General features: G+C 46.0%; 1 protein-coding gene across 1 annotated transcript in view; it reads right to left on the bottom strand.

Annotated features, from left to right (window-relative positions):
* Positions 1–877: 877 nt before the first annotated feature.
* The window catches only part of KCNK4 (potassium two pore domain channel subfamily K member 4), a 44,456-nt gene continuing 29,032 nt past the window's right edge, over positions 878–16,301 (bottom strand). The window contains exons 4-6 of the mRNA XM_030219955.1: positions 12,096–12,282; positions 1,791–1,930; positions 878–1,405 (exon numbers count right to left, since the gene is read on the bottom strand). Of these exons, the coding sequence (XP_030075815.1) occupies positions 878–1,405; positions 1,791–1,930; positions 12,096–12,282 (855 nt within the window). The remainder of the gene's footprint in view (positions 1,406–1,790; positions 1,931–12,095; positions 12,283–16,301) is intronic.

The raw sequence follows: 16,301 nt of genomic DNA on the forward strand, positions 1-16,301 counted from the left end.
TGAGTGACAGCTATTAGTAAAAACCTATCAAACAGAGAAAAAGCAAATTAGCATGTACTGATGGAGGTCAATCATGAAAATTAAAACTGGAAGTTTGGCATTCTTGCAAAAATGAGTTCTGTGTGTTGGAATGTGTCTAAAACTTCTTGCCTGACCAAATCCGGGCTAACGGGCCAGCAAGAGATGATTGGACTCTACAGGTGGTTACTAAGGGGTTCTGAAATGTTCTGAATGAGTGAATGGATTCTAGCATTGGGACTTCTTTAGACTAATGAAGCACCACTATCTCCTTCCCCATCAAACAGCTCTGGCTCCAAGTTAACTGGTGACCTCACACCAGGCCTGTAAACACAGCAGTGATTTTGGTATTGTTTCAGAAGAGGCATAACACAAGTGCCTCATCAAATTAGAACAACCTCCGTTGTTCTGTAAATATGAGGCACAACTGCTCTGGACACCCAATCCCCAGTGAGACAGTACATTAGAAAGTTCTTCTGGCATTATGCCTTTTTGTCCTAGTTCTACAAAGCTCCAAAGGCCTTGTCTAGCTTTGTTTGCACATTGCATAACTGTTTGTTTCACTCCTTTTGACATTTTATTTCCTGTGTGGGAAAATCTCAGGCAAAACCCAGACTGCAGGGAAGGGACCTATGAGCAAAAGCAGAAGGCAGAGTTTATCAGGTCATACATCAGTCAGCCAGAACTCAATATGTCAAAACAAAAGAACGGGCCAGACTTTTCAGGATCAGTGCAAGGGATTCTGGGATCAAGGCTAACTCTTTGACATGAACTGCAGAAGAATCCAGTGCAGAATGACTCCCACTGGATATCTGCTCCTTTCCTGGCAAAAAGAGAAGAAAACCACCCAACACAGGGCCTATACATTCTCGCCCTTATCTCTGGTTCTGCTCAAGAGGTCCACCCGAACCCCAACCTGCCCGTTGGCTTCCTGTGGGACCTTGCGGGTGCGCTGCCTTCTCTTCCTCTTATTTCGGAACTTCAGGTTGCTCTCACTCTGGGTGTCTGAGGACTCATCAATGAAAGCCAAGTTCTCACCAAAGTAGTCAATGGGCTGCTGTCCAATGGTGCTGTTAAGGCGATTTATCTCTTCCACCCGCCTGCTTTTCAGGGTGTCTGGAGAAGGACATTTTGGCTCAACTGGGGACTGCAGCTTTTCCTCAAGGTAGCTGAGCATGTCCAGGTCTTTGTCTTGTTCTGCCTCATCATAGTCCTCTTCCTGTGATTTTGCTTCCTGATCCTGGTTGATCTGTGAGGACTTTCCCTTTAAGGTTCCAATCTTTTGCAGCTTATCAGGGAAATTTATCCCTAGCCCCCGAGTGGGTAATCTCATTTCAGCTGTCATGCTGGCTGTCCAGTTGGCTGCTTGTGCAGTCAGACCACCCATCTGTACAGAAGGAAACAAAGCAGATGTAAGCTATGAAGCTAAGACTTCATCCTGCTCTGTAATCTAACATACCTACTGGACTTAGCATACTTGAGTAATGGAAGAAACAAGGTCATTGACTCTGCTGGTCATGTTCTATTTACTCTTATCTGTACCCATGTCATGGCAGATACATTGAGAGAGCATGTTCTGCCATTCCTCCTGTTTTTGGGGGGATCTTGATATATAATTGACCCCCTCATTCTGGGATACCAGAATCCAGTTAAGAGAAGCCCAGTAACAGAGAAATGGAAGACCTAACCTACACAATGTGGCTGTTCTGTGCCTTGGTAGTAGTGTAGGGTGAACTAAGGATCATACTATATTCCAAGGAAGTCAACCCTACCTCAGCTCTCGTCTTCCGCGAGAGAACACGTAACCAATTGCCAATCATAGTAAGAATGGAAGCAAAGTAGGCCAGTCCAAGCAGGATCCAGAACCAGACCAGGGGTTTATACCATACGTGCTCGTGTCCAGCATTATCACCTGGTAAAAAAGTAGAGATGCAGGAACTGAAATTAGTGTACAAAAGCAAGCAGTTAATCTTCAGGCCAGCTGGGCTGTGAAGAAATGGAGGAAAGACAGAGTGAGGCACTGTGTACACACAACAAACAACCCACAGGAAAAATCAATCATACTCACACAATGAGGATGTGCAAGCACACAACATCTAGTGCTTCCAAGTTACCCAGTTCTAGAAGGGATTTTTAAGCCAGTAGTGGATTTCTGACAACCCTACCCTGATGTATTCTGGATCCTGTAGACCTGATTTCAATGGATAGAATCAGAGACTATGAATCTCACACTGGAAAAAAAGTCTCCCCCTTGGAACTGGATAACTTGCCAGCTCTGTAAAATCACAATCACTGGTACATATGAAAACACATTCAGAAAACTGAAAGTATGGACACATTTGAGTACAAAGCATCATCCACCCATGTACAATGTCAACAGTTTTCATTCAAACTAATACATCCCACACAACCAGAGAGAATGAATGGATCACTCAGGGGCACATCCATCTTGACTCATGAGTCAACAACAACGTATTTGGGTAGAGACAACTGATCAACTATCGGTATTTTCAAAATAGCTTTATAAACCTATTGACAAATATGTAAATAAAATACAAGGAATCTATATTATCTATACGGGAATTGTACCTTCACCTAGTGGAGGAGGGATTCTCAGTAACATCATAGAATACCCCTTCATCTTACAGAAATATTGTTCTAGCTAGCCATGTTGGTTTTATTTTATCAAGTGGTATATCCTGGCTGACAAACCTTCTTTGTACTTTCTATCTGAACACACACTTGTCTCTAACACAGAACACACTTTAAAAAGCACAGATAGGGCCAGATGGATGAAAGGGCTTTTCCTATTTTGGGGTTAACTCCATGAGAGGGCACTTACTACAGGTGCTGATTATGGTACCTCATTTAAAACTGTTCTACAAAGAAATGTAGGCACCTACTAATGCAAGTGGCAGAGAGCATGCGTACATCTGGGCCTTATAGCTGGCTTCAATGGCTGTGCCTACATGTGTGCCTGAACTCATGTCAATTATAGTATTAATTAATTTACATGCATACACGAGCACTTCATCTATACTCCTCCCAAACTCCATCCATGAGTGTAATAAAAAAGATTTTAGAGATTGCTTTTCAACTCTATCTGCCTTGACTAGGGTTACCATATTTTGTCCTCTGAAAAAGAGGACACATGTCCTGCCCCCTGCCCCACCCACGCCCCGCCTCTCGCTCCACCCATGCCCCACCCCTATCACATATTCCCCTCCCCTGCCCCCTCGTCACCTCCCCTCCCCCCCCGTCACCTCCACTCCCCTTACTTACTATCTACTGCCCTGATGGTCTAGTGACCTATTCAGGGCAGGAAAGAGCCCTCTCTTTCCTGCCCGAAGCTCTGTCCTTGCCCTGCATCCTGTTGCTGTGACGGTCTCGGGATTCAAAATGGCCACCGAGAGTTGAAGTCTCGCGAGGCCGCTTCAACTCTCAGTGGCCATTTTGAATCCCGAGACCGTCACAGCAACAGAATGCAGGGCAAGGCAGCGCTCCGAGCAGGAAAGAGGGGGCTCTTTCCTGCCCCGAAGAGGTCACTAGACCACCAGGGCAGTAGATGGGAGTCTACGATAGGCCCGCCACCCGCCCGTCTGCCCGTTTGTCCAGAAATCTGGACAAACGGGCGGACTGGCAAAACCTGTCCGGACGCACGAACATGTCCTCAAAAAGAGGATATGTCCGGGTAAATCCGGACATATGGCAACCCTAGCCTTGACTAACAAGTGCATTGGGGTCTGTATTGTTGATTAGGAGTAATTCTGTTTAAAAATGATTGTTTAACTTCGATTGTGTGAAAATAAGTTGAAATGCAGAAGATAAGACACAGCTCTAATTAATTTGGTATGAGAAGAGGAGGATGGTGCTTGTTTTCGAGGTTCAGACTGGCCACCTGGACTTGGAAACATGTGACCACATTCCCACAGTATGGCTTGTTTACCTATTCTCAAGCATTTTGTAATTTTCCTTGTCTCTGAAAATAAGCTTTAGCTTAATAAAAAGGGGGACTTATTGCAGCAGAGATTTGAAGCTCATCTGTGGGTGGACACATCGTGCAGAAAAGACTTGTTCCTGGTCATAAGGAGGCTTCAAGCTTTTGCTGCAACGGGCCCCCCGGCTGATGAGATAAGAGCCTGAAATTCCTGACCAGTGATGTTGTATGTAAAGTATATGTATTGCTTCTTTTCCTGGTCTAAGAACTCTTAGCATTGCTTAGATGTAGAGACCAGTGATGTAATGATTGTTTATAGATATAGGTATTGTTTCTTTTTAGTTATATAGCTAATCATTGTGTATATATATCTTAATCATTGTAGATTTTAGCACCTCTAATAAAGGTCTCATTTACTGAATCAAAAAGAATCCACGGTAATTATTGAGTAGTCTGTGTCAGTGAAGCAGGCTGTAAATCCATAGCAGTACAAAGAGTACACTCACTGGCAAAGTAGGCACCCTTCCGCTAATTGGCAATCTGTAAGAGCTCATTTATACGTCTAAGTACCCACTTACAAGGGTAAATGACTAGAATGCCACCATTTACATGCTCTCTTGCTGCCTTAAACCAGGCGGCTACATGTAGAATTATCTTTCAAGGCAGGGGCAGACTGACATAGATCTGGGCCCCCGGGCAATAAGAGGGTCCTAGGCCCTCCACCCCTGGGTCCCACATTCCTCCCCAGATCCAACATCTTTCTTTCCTTCCCCCCTTGATTCAACATCTCTCCCTCTCATTCTTTCTCCCTCCCCTCTATGCACCATCTCTGCACCCATCCACAGTTCCACCATCTCTGCTCCATCCCTCCTTTTCCCAGGTCCAACATCTTTCCTCCCTCCTGAGGTGAACGTCTCCCCCTTTTTCTCTCTGTCTCTGGATCTGGCTCTCTCCCCTTGCATTTACCTCAAAGGTTCCTTCTTCGTACAGGGCCCTGGCTGTCTGCCACTGACTGGATCCTCCCTTCCATGGCCCACCTTTGTGGAAGCAGGAAGTTATATCAGAAAGGGGCAGGCCGAAGCAGAGAAAAGGTTCCAGTCAGTGGCAAAAAGGGACTTTTAGGTAAATGCAAGGGGAGAAAGCCAGATCCAGGGACAGAGAGGAGAAAGGGGGAGATGTTGACCTCGGGAGGGATGAGAAATGTTGGACCAGGGGAAGGGAAGGAGGAGGTAGAGATGGTGGAACTGCAGAGGGGGGCAGAGAGGGGCATACATTAGCTAGAAGCTATTCCCGAGAGAGAAAAATTATGTGGTGATTGAGAAGGAAGCTGTAGCTGTCAAGTGGGACCTTGAAATGTTCCAATATTTGTTGGGACGACACTTTCTGCTGGTCACTGACCATCAACCCCTTCAGTGGATGGCTCAACATAAAGACTCAAATGCACATATCATGCACTGGATCCTTAGCCTCCAGCCCATTAGCTATAGGGTGAAACAAGCAGGTTGAAAATGTGCTAATACTGACTTTTTTTTCTCAGGAGGTGGACCCTGATATGGCAGGGTTGAGCTGAGGGGGTGGGTATGTGAGGAGGTTATAGAATACTGCCCCTCTTCCTTAAGAATAGTCCCTCAGGTAGTCTGAGCCACCTTAAAACCACTAGTCCCACCCAAGGAGGAAGTGAGATGGGAGGGGTAGAGCCAAAAGTACAGGGACCAGGAAGTATAAAAGGCAGGGCCAGAGTTAAGGAGACCCAGGGAGGAACTGAAGCACCAGCATACGCCTTTATGACATATGTCTAGCTACTGTGACCTGGCTGAGGTAAGGCAACTTTTGATTTGAAAACTTAAACCTGAGGTCTGGCCCCCCCCCCCAAATTGCAGAGCTGGCTATAGCCGGGGAGAGAGCCTGGGGGGGGGGGGGGCAATGCATTACTCCAGGAAAAAAAATTAAATGACCCCAGGTTCCAATCTAATTCATGTTTAATGTGGGATAAAATGCCATAAATAAGTAAATAAATATAAACTTTTAATGTTGAGCACCTGATTCTCAAAGTGGACATATTCCAAACACTATAATGAAAATAAAATGATTTCTCTACCTTTGTTGTCTGGTGACTTTGTTTTTCTGATCATTCTGGCCCAGTATCCGATTCTGCTGCTATCTGTCCTCTTAACTCCGTTTCCAGGGCTTCCTTTCCATTTATTTCTTTACTTTCCGCCTTTCTTCTTCATTTCTTGCCCTACATCCGTAAGTAAAAGCTGGGTCCTCCGCAGACTTGACTGTCCAGTGGATCCAGCTTCTGCCTATTTTCTTCATCTATGTGCAGTTTTTCTCCTCTCTTCCTTTTCCCTCATCTCATCTCCTTCCTCACTCTTCCCTCCCCTCCATCCATGTCCAGCATTTCTTCTCTCCCTTCTCTCTCCTCCATCCACCCATGTCCAGCAAACCTCCCCTCCCCTCCCCAGCGATTCTCTTCTCTTCTCCTGCCCCCCTCCAGCCACCCATACCCAGTGATTGTCCTCTCTCCCCTGCCCCCCCTCCAGCCACCCATACCCAGCGATTGTCCTCTCTCCCCTGCCCCCCCTCCAGCCACTCATACCCAGCAATTGCCCTCTCTCCCCTGCCCCCCCTCCAGCCACCCATACCCAGAGATTGCCCTCTCCCCTGCCCCCCCGCCAGCCACCCATGCCAGCGATTGTCCTCTCTCCACCGCCCCCCTCCAGCCACCCATACCCAGCGACTGTCCTCTCTCTCCTGCCCCCCCTTCAACCACCCATACCCAGCGATTGTCCTCTCTCCCCTGCCCCCCCTCCAGCCACCCATACCCAGCGATTGCCCTCTCTCCCCTGCCCCCCTCCAGCGGGTCATGGAATGGGTGTGGAATGGGTGGGTCATGCATGTTGTTGTAGAATACACCCGATCCGTGACACATTTAGGCGTCAGGATTTGCACCAAGTGCATGTACATTATAGAATATTAGCACTGACATGCATGTACCCCTAATTCAGAGATTTTCAACCTTTTTCATCTTAATACACACTGACAGAAAGGCATAGCCAGACCTCGACGGGAGGTGGGGCCAGAGCCCAAGGTGGGGGAGCACATTTTGGCCCGCCTCCGTCGCTGCCCTCCCGCCACCACTCCCCCCTCCTGCGGCCGCTACTGCCTCCCTGCCACCATACTCCTGCTGCCGCTTTCACCTCCCGCCACTGTTCCCCACCATCACCACCACCACTGCGAACGTACCTTGGCTGACGGGGGTCCCCAACCCCCCCCCCCCCAACTAAAGCGTTTGTCTCACGCTGGTCTCACATCGCCTGGCACCCTGTCCTATTTTCAGTCACTGTGCACACTTGTTTTAGTGAAACTGAGCGTGGGACAAATGCTTTAGCTGGCGGGGGTTGGGGACCCCCGCTAGCCAAACCGGGAACCCCAGAGCCAATTTAGGGGGGGGGCAGGCCCCCGTCGCCCCCCTGTAGCTAGGCTTGCCCCCGTCTTCCCCCTGTAGCTACGCTACTGCTGATAAGGTGCTAAAATTGTCAAGGCACACCATGAGTTTTTTAAGGATATATGTCCTCTCCACCCCCTTCTTGCCCTGCCTTGCCCCCTCAAGCTGCTCCCCCCCCCACACACACTTAACTTTAAAAAAAACCACTATAATATTATTTGATAAAGGCAAGATAAAAATTTAAAAACACCAAAGAAATGAGAAAAAAAACATTCCAAACCTCATTCTGCTACTGCATAACTGCAAGGGGGCGTTCACCTGGGAAGGCAACGGGCATGCCACCAAGTGACATCAGTTCTACGCACATGGATGCCACATTTAGGCGCATTCATTTACGTCCACTATCGACTAGAGAGCTGCATGGGAATGGGGTTTACAGGAATCCCGCAGAACCCGTGGGAGTTCCACGAGGATGGAAGAAATTGCAGCGGGATTCCCGTGGGACTGTAGTTTGATATCTCTAGTGGCTCCAGAATGAGGCTTGGAACACACTTGTGCCCAGATGATCGAAAGCCCCGCACTGTTCCAAACAGTGCTCTAAAAATACTTTAAAAGACACAAATACTACCCAATCATTACCTTCCTCCTACTCCAACGTCATCTACCGCTACGACATGTACACTGAGCAAATATAAAGTTTATATTTGCTCAGTGTACATGTCGTAGCGGTAGATGATGTAGTATTTGTGTCTTTTAAACCTTTTTTAGATTTATGAATCCTATTCTGGGTAGCACTCCGACTCTAGACGTCTTTTTAAGTTATTTATATATTATAAACATTAATATTGCGAAATATATAGGTCTTGTTGGGATATTTAATCCTTTTTTACATGATTGTTTGTCTGTGTTTGGAGAATGTTCTAGAACTTAAAGTCTGTTTGGGTTTCAAATACCTATTTAGCGCATATCCAATCAATATATGATGAGGGTTGATTATTATAATTTTTAAAGATGGAAGCACATCAATTGTGTATTAAATATACTATTAGAGCTAAGAGTAACATTGAGGCATATAGGCTATATTGAGGTTACCATTTATATGTGATTGGTCTATATGAATTTTTGGATTTTTAAATTTATTGTAGAGTTGCTTTTAGACCTATTAGTATTTTAAAAATGCGATATTTAATATGTATATGTATAGTTTTTTAATTCATGCTTTTCTCATTTTAGAACTTGGTTTTTGAGCAATTTTTAGTTTTACCATAAGTGTGTATAATATATTTATATACACCTTTGATAGGTATGTATGATGAATTTTCTATCTCCCCCTCTTCATTGATATGTCATATCGATGGACATTTTATTGGTTTTTATAAATATACTTCTTAATCTCATTTATCTTAATTATTAAAGGTTGTTACAATATATATAAGATTTTGGAACTATATATGTGATTTTAGAATTGTATATGTGATTTGTACATGTTTTCATGATATGCATTTAAATGTATGGTAATGATCTATATATGTTTCTAACATAGTATATTTCACATTGGTTTTGGAAGCAGAATGTTATATTATTTGTATGTATGGTCTTATTGAATTTTGTTTTGTTTTTAGTTTTACCCCTGACGCAGCCTGAGGGCGAAACGTGGCCACGTCGGGTATTGTTCCAATAAACCTTTTTGACCTTATTCCGCTTTTCTGTTTTTTTTATAATCATATACCCCCTAATCCTATAATCATATACCCCCTAATCCTATAACAGAGTGCCAAAACTTAGGCGCCATCCCCCAGATTCTGTATATGGCGACTAGAATTGTGAGCGCAATTCTGATTGTATTCTGTATTGCATGCACAACTTAATTAGCCTTACAAGTCAATCAGTGCTGATAATTGCCAAAGAACAAACAATTGACACTAATTGGCATTATTAGAATTTATACACACAACTGTCTAAGGTAATGCATGTAACTTCTAAGGCATATCGTAGAAAAGCGGGCTTGAGCACAGGTGTGGAATGGGCGGGCTACTATGCCAACAGGGCTTTTTTGGTGGGGATGCTAGGGGGGGTTAGGGGGCTGGAGACCCACCAGATCTCCAACCCCCCTGAACTTGTGTCAGGGGGATCGGGGGGACTGGAGTGTCGCTGGCTCGAGGTTCCTGCTCCTGTGGGGGGGGGGGGGCTGCTGCATTGGGGGGATGGGGGCCTACTAGCATGCAAATGCATGCCGGACAGGGCTCACCATTCCTCCCCAATTGTCTGCAAACTCTAACGCCAGCTCCAAGCTGGCATAGGGTTTGCCGTGGACTTTGGTGCTCTGCTCGCTGATCAATGGGGAAGAATACATTTAGCATGTATTCGCATGCTACCTGTGGTAAGAGCCCTGTTTTGCATGCATTTGCATGCTAGTTGCATTCAGAGCCCATAAGCGCATTGTTTCACGTGCTCGGGGGCTCTGCATGGGGTGGTTGCAAACGCAGGTGCTAGTATGGTGCTAAGGTATAGAATAGGGCAGATGTGGACAACCTCAGGCCTTGAGGTCTGCAACCCAGCCAGGTTTTCAGGATTTTCTCAATGAATATGCATACAGTGGAGGCAATACATGTAAATCCCATGCGGCCCTCGAGGACTGAGTTTGCCCACCCCTAGAATAAGGCTTATGTGCACTTATGTGCATACCCGCTGTTTCACCCCTGTTGTGGTGCATAACTTCTGCTGTAGTGCAGAGGTTATGCACCAAATTGGTGCCTAACGTTTGGCACAATATATAGAATGAGGGCAATTGGGGTCAATTTTATAATGGGCAACAAAATACTGGCTGTTAGGTGCAAACTCTATAATTGGATCTGGGCACCTAGATTCTGCTATAGAATACTAACGTAAGTTGGCGTTTTACACCCGAACATTTACGTACAACCACTTTCACCATGTCTATGGTAGGCGTAAATGCTGCACTACGGCATGTATGTGACACTATTCTATAACATGTGCATGCAATTGTAGGAGACACTCATGTCACATCCATGTGAACACCCTCTTCCATTTTCGTACCATGCAAGTTGCACATTAAGGGCTCGATATTAAGACCGCGGTCAGCCCAGATATTCAATGTCGGTCCATTTCCGGTGACTGGCATTGAATATCTGGGTGTTTTTTGGCTGGTTTACATTTAACAGGCCAAGCTGATATTCAGCACTGGCTGGTTAAGTTTAAATCAGCCAAAGATATTCCTAATTTGGCCGTCAAACTTAGCCGGCGATGTGCTGAACAATAGCGGACAGCTGGTTATATCGCGTGATAAAACTGGTTATTTGCTAAGCGCTAACCAGTAATAATCAGCGGGAGATAACCATCAGTTCCCCCGCTGAATATCGCTGGATAGCCAGTTAAGTGCTATTTAACCGGCCAAGAGCCATTCCTGGCCGGTTAAAAGGTTTTAAATATCGAGGAGTAAGGGCCTGATATTCAACGAGCAGCCTTTTGCTGACCGCCACCAGTGTTAAAGCCGGAAATTCAGTGCCTGGCTATGTCCAGGCTCCGGCATTGAATTTCCAGGTTTCTGGATCAAGCTAACACATAGCCAGATAAGTGCGATAGTCACACTCAACCAGCTATGGGTTACCACATACAGATAGGACTGACTTTTATGTGGTCCTATTTATGCAGTTATCCTGGCCGGTTAAGTGCTTTATATTGGCACTTAACCAGCCAAGTGCTGACTCCGCCCCTGGAATGCCTCCAAAATAGCCGGTTTTCAGTTCAGCGCAAACCGATTATTTTCAGCAGCACTAACCAGTTAGTGCCGCTCGCCGGAAAATAAAAATATTCTCCAACGCGCGTAAAAAATGGAATTTTTTACTGCCCAGGGCACGCGGTAGCCGGGCGGTAGTTCCAAATTGACGCACGTTGGATGCATGTAGGCGCCTATGCGGCTTAGTAAAAGGACCCCACAATGCCTTATTTTGGACCAGGTTTAAAATTTATGTACACGTTCTTCCAGATCTATCAGAAAATCGGTTGGTGAGCATGTCTCACAGAGATGCTTGGCATCTGCGTGCAGAATACACACAGTTATAAACAGGGGGCCCGATATTCAGCCAGCGCCAAACAGTGCTTTTACTGTTCGCTGCCAGCATTAACCTAGGATATTCAATGCCGGGCCGTTTTTGGTGACAAGCATTGACTATCCTGGGTTTTTTAACTGCCAAAAAGTTAACCAGTTAAGCTGATATTCAGTTAACTTTTTAGCGGTTAAAGACAGGCCTTCTATATGCGGCCTATTTTAACAGCTGAACATAGCCACTTAAGCACTGAATATTTGTGTCTAACAGGCTATGTTGTGTGATATAGCCGGTTAGCGGGTAGCTGCTAACTATTTAGCGGGAGATATCCGGTTATCTCCATCTGAATAATTGCAGTTAGGCGCCAATATGCTATTTAACCAGTCAGCAGCCATGTCTGGACAGTTAAATAACTCTAAATATCAGGGGATGGATTTTATCAACACACGCCTACGTTCATTTCAACACACCACATATACTTCACAGTGTGTTTGATGCCACATTTAAATACAGTGACTTGTTTAGCTTTAAATTCAGGCATATGTTCACTTTGGCACATGCCATAGGAGTAGCTGTGCTGTAAATAAACCGTCTTTACTGACTGAAAAAAAAAGCCAAAGCTCACCAGCCACATAATCCCCGAATCCACAAGTGGTCAAAGTGATGACAACAAAGTAGGTGGCTTCCAGCAGGGTCCAGTTCTCCACCCACTGGAACACTATGGTGGGGATCATCACAAACAAAAGGCAGCCAATCAGGATGAAGAGTACGGCGGAGATCACGCGCACAATGGTGCGGCTAACCCGCCATTTCTGAAAGACACAAGACAGTCAAGCAATGAAGAGGCTGAGATATGGAAAAGAGGGAAAAGAAGAATTTTCAAGAAAAACTGAGTCAAAAAGCAGTGGGTGACATGAGAAAGAAGAAAGGGGACAGAGGCAGAGGAAGAAGAGATGTGAGGGTACATTAAAGAGAAGAGAAGAGGACAGACAAGAAAGAAACTGGCAGGGAGAGGAAAAGAGAAACAAGAGTCAGAAGATAGAGAAAAAAAATGAGAGATTGTAGTGAAAAAGAGAGGAAGACAGGTACAGAAAAGGAAATATGATGGGCAGTGAAGACAGACCCACTGCAGAAGGTATAAGACAGAAAGAAGGCGAAACATAGCAAATAGAAAATCAAACACACCAGGGGCGCAGCTACAAATGAGCCTATTCACTCTTGGCTCAAGTCCACCCAGCAGTGGAGCTCACTATTGGTATAGCTGGCGGGTTCCCCAAGCCTTGGCAGCTCTCAATTTGCTGAATCCCCAGGCCAATAGTGGCACCCCATGCCAAGGACATAGCCAGCAGTCCACTTTTGTGGGCCCAGGGGTGAACTGAGAGGGCCACACATTTCCTTTCTGCTCCCTCCACCCCCCCCCCCCCCACACATATTAAAAATCATACCTGTGCTTGAGGGTATGCCCAAGTCCTGCTACTCAAAGAGATCCACTGCCCAAACTCTGCCCCCCCCCCCCCCCCCACCATGCTGCCTGTACAGTGAGGAAATCAGTGGCATGCTTTTCTAGCCATTGATGCCAGAACTTTCCACACAGGCTTGGTCAGAAGTGCCAGTGTCAGTGACTGGAAAGCATGCTGACGGCTTCTTCACTGCAGAGACAGCATGGGGGCAGTTCAGGCAGCAGATCTTTTCTGCTGGCAGGGTTTAGGTATCCCTGCTAGCCATTCAACGACTGCTGCAGTTGTGGAGGGGGCCTGAGTCCAAAGTAGGGGGCCCAGCCCCCAAGGCCCCCCACAGCTACACCACTACCCTGCGCATACTCAGTTCTCAAACATGCTCTGTTCATGGACAAGAACTGACCATGTGCAGAGAGACGGCATTGGCGGCTGGGAGCGCTGCAGATGACAGCCACAATGTTCTGACAGCTTGGAGGTTCAGCAAACTAAGAATGTCTTTAGCTGGTAGGGCCTGAGGATCCCCATCAGCAAAGGTATTCAATTTTCAAATTTAGTGGAGATGAGGGGTGGGGGAGCAGGGGTGGAGAGGAAATGTGTCAGCCTGCTCAATCTGTTGACCTACCCCAAAATTGCCTTCCAGCTATGCCACTGAAAGACAAAAAGACAAAATAGAAAAACAAGCAGAGGAGGCAAAGCTAGAAAGAAAAGCACAGAAAATCAGAGAGAAACAAACAGAGCTCATTCAGTCAGGAGAGAAAAATGTAGGGAGGAGACCTGAAAAGAGGGAAAGTGTACAACGACAGGAGAAGAGACATATTAAAAAAATGAAATTTAAAAGATAAGACTACACACATACACTATTATGTTCAAGTTCAATTTATGTGATATATCACAAATATATTAAAAGTCTAAAATTATAGGGGCTAACCAAACAATAAAACAGACAATAGACAAACAATCCACAAAAAAGAGAGGGGTAGAGAAGATACAATTCACTCACAGGCAGATGATCAAAAGGAAATGCGGGCGATAGAGGCCACTAGTGCTGGACTAGCACCCGCATTTACACAGCACTGATGATCAGAGGGTGTCTGAGCATGCAAGGAATGAGCTCTCCGGTATTCCACCCATATTATCAGAACACTGCACTCTGATCGTACAGGTCGAAGAGCACCTTAACCTTATGCCAGCTCATAGCTGGTGTTAAGTTTAAAGCTCTTCCTCCCCCCCCCCCCCCCATCTCTTCCCATGAAAGTCAGCCCAAGCTGTCACTGTAAGCCAGGCAGCCACCGTCAGTCCTGGGTGTCCAGTGGACCCCCAGACTCCCCAGTGGCTGAGGCCCTGGTGGCCTAGTGCCCCCCTACCTCCAGATAGTGACAAGGTGGACCTCAAGCCTCCCGATTGCCCCCCCCCCCCGACACAGGGGCAAGGGGGCAGCCCCTGATACAAAATAAAAATCCCTGGTGGTCTAGCGGCCCCCTCCCCCATACATTCTTGAGTGATGGAGGAGGGAGTACCACTCCCTCCTCTTCCAGCACCACCTCCAAAATGGCGGTGCCCTGCCCAATGCATCCTGGAGGGTTTCTCCCTTATATGGTAGGAAAGTCCCATCCAGTGTATCCCAGGATGCACTGGAAGGGCAAGGTGTCGCCATTATATGGTAGGGAAGCCCTGCCCAGCGCATCCCAGTGCTACCCACTCCTCCATCACACAAGAAGATATGCAGGAGGGCTGCTAGACCACCAGGGCGGGTGGGGGTGGGGTGTGTAGCCCACTGGGCCACCAGGGATTTTTATTTTGGTGGGGGGGATTAGAGGGGCTGGAGTTCCACTGGGGGCACCAGGCCACCAGGGCCTTGCTTTTGGGGGGGGTCCCACGGACCTCCCAACCTGTCAAGCAAGTGTTGGAGGATTGTGCCTGAGCTCATGCCCAGGCACAATCCTCCCGCACTTTCCCCCAATGATCAACATTAATAACGCACCTAAATTAGCAAGTTATTAGCATTGATCATTGGGGAGTTTATTCCCCATGCTGTTCTGGCGATATTGTTAGGGTGAAGTTTCGAAACAGCACAGGAAATTAATCATCTGGGCCAAAGAGAGGAGCCAGGGCAGGGAGAAAGATAAGGGGAGGAGACAACGTATATTATCTCTAGAATCAGCGGCACGAAAGGGGGAGCAGTGGACAAGATAAAAGGCAGATGATAATAATAATCTTAGATTAAGGTAGGAAAAGCAAAAGAAAAATAATATGACTTTAATTGTGATTTCAACTTGTGGAGAGAGGTCTCAATCCTAAGGTAGAGGAGAAAATTATTCCAGAGGATTGGTGCCACTACGCTGATGCACGAAGTAGTGTCTAGATACACCTGTCGGAAGGAAGGACTAGATAGAAGATGTTGCTGTGATGATCAGATAGCCCTATTAGTTGAGTAAGGAATGAGATGGGCTGTCAAAAAAGAACAGCTTAGGGATTTTATCTGATGAGTTAGGATAACATAGTAACATAGTAACATATGTTACTATGTTACTATGTGATCTGGTAGGGGATTGGAAGCCAGTGTTCAGAAATGAGAAGTGGAGGAACACGATCAAACTTCTTCTTATTATAGAGAAGCTTAACAGCGGTATCCTGTACCAGTTGAAGTCTATGTAATTGTGATTATGGGACACCATTCGGGAAGGAATTACAGTAATCTAAATTAGACGAAACCAAGGCATGCAAGAGAATAAGTAAAGAAGAGGGTTCCAAACAGGAATGGGTAGAACTTACCTGCCTAAGGGTAAAAAAGCAAAAGGAAACCACCTTATTTATTTTTGTTACATTTGTACCCCGTGCTTTCCCACTCATGGCAGGCTCAATGCGGCTTACATGGGGCAATGGAGGGTTAAATGACTTGCCCAGAGTCACAAGGCGTTGCCTGTTCCTGAAGTGGGAATTGCACTCAGTTCCTTAGGACCAAAGTCCACCACCCTAACCACTAGGCCACTCTTCCACCTTAGAGATGAAAAGCCAGATTATTGTCTATAGTGACACCAAAAATCTTAGTGGATGAATGGTACGGCAGAGGTGTATCTTTAATAGTAAAAGTAGGAAGAGAGATAGGGGAGGAATTTGAATAGAACAACATTACAACAGACTTGGGTTCAGATGTAATTTGATTTCAGAAAGTTAATCAGCAACCAAGTCAAGTTTCTTAGAAACAGAACTGATACTAGAAGAAGGTGAATCAAGAGGCAAAAGAAGCTGAATATCGTCTGCATAAATAAAAAATGTGAACCCAGGTGATTGGAGAAGAAGAGTCAGAGGGGCCAGAAAAATGTTAAATAGTATTGGCCCAAGAATAGAGCCTTGTGGGACACCTGAATATAAGA

The sequence above is a fragment of the Microcaecilia unicolor genome, chromosome 11, assembly GCF_901765095.1.
Source record: "Microcaecilia unicolor chromosome 11, aMicUni1.1, whole genome shotgun sequence".
Taxonomy (NCBI): domain Eukaryota; kingdom Metazoa; phylum Chordata; class Amphibia; order Gymnophiona; family Siphonopidae; genus Microcaecilia; species Microcaecilia unicolor.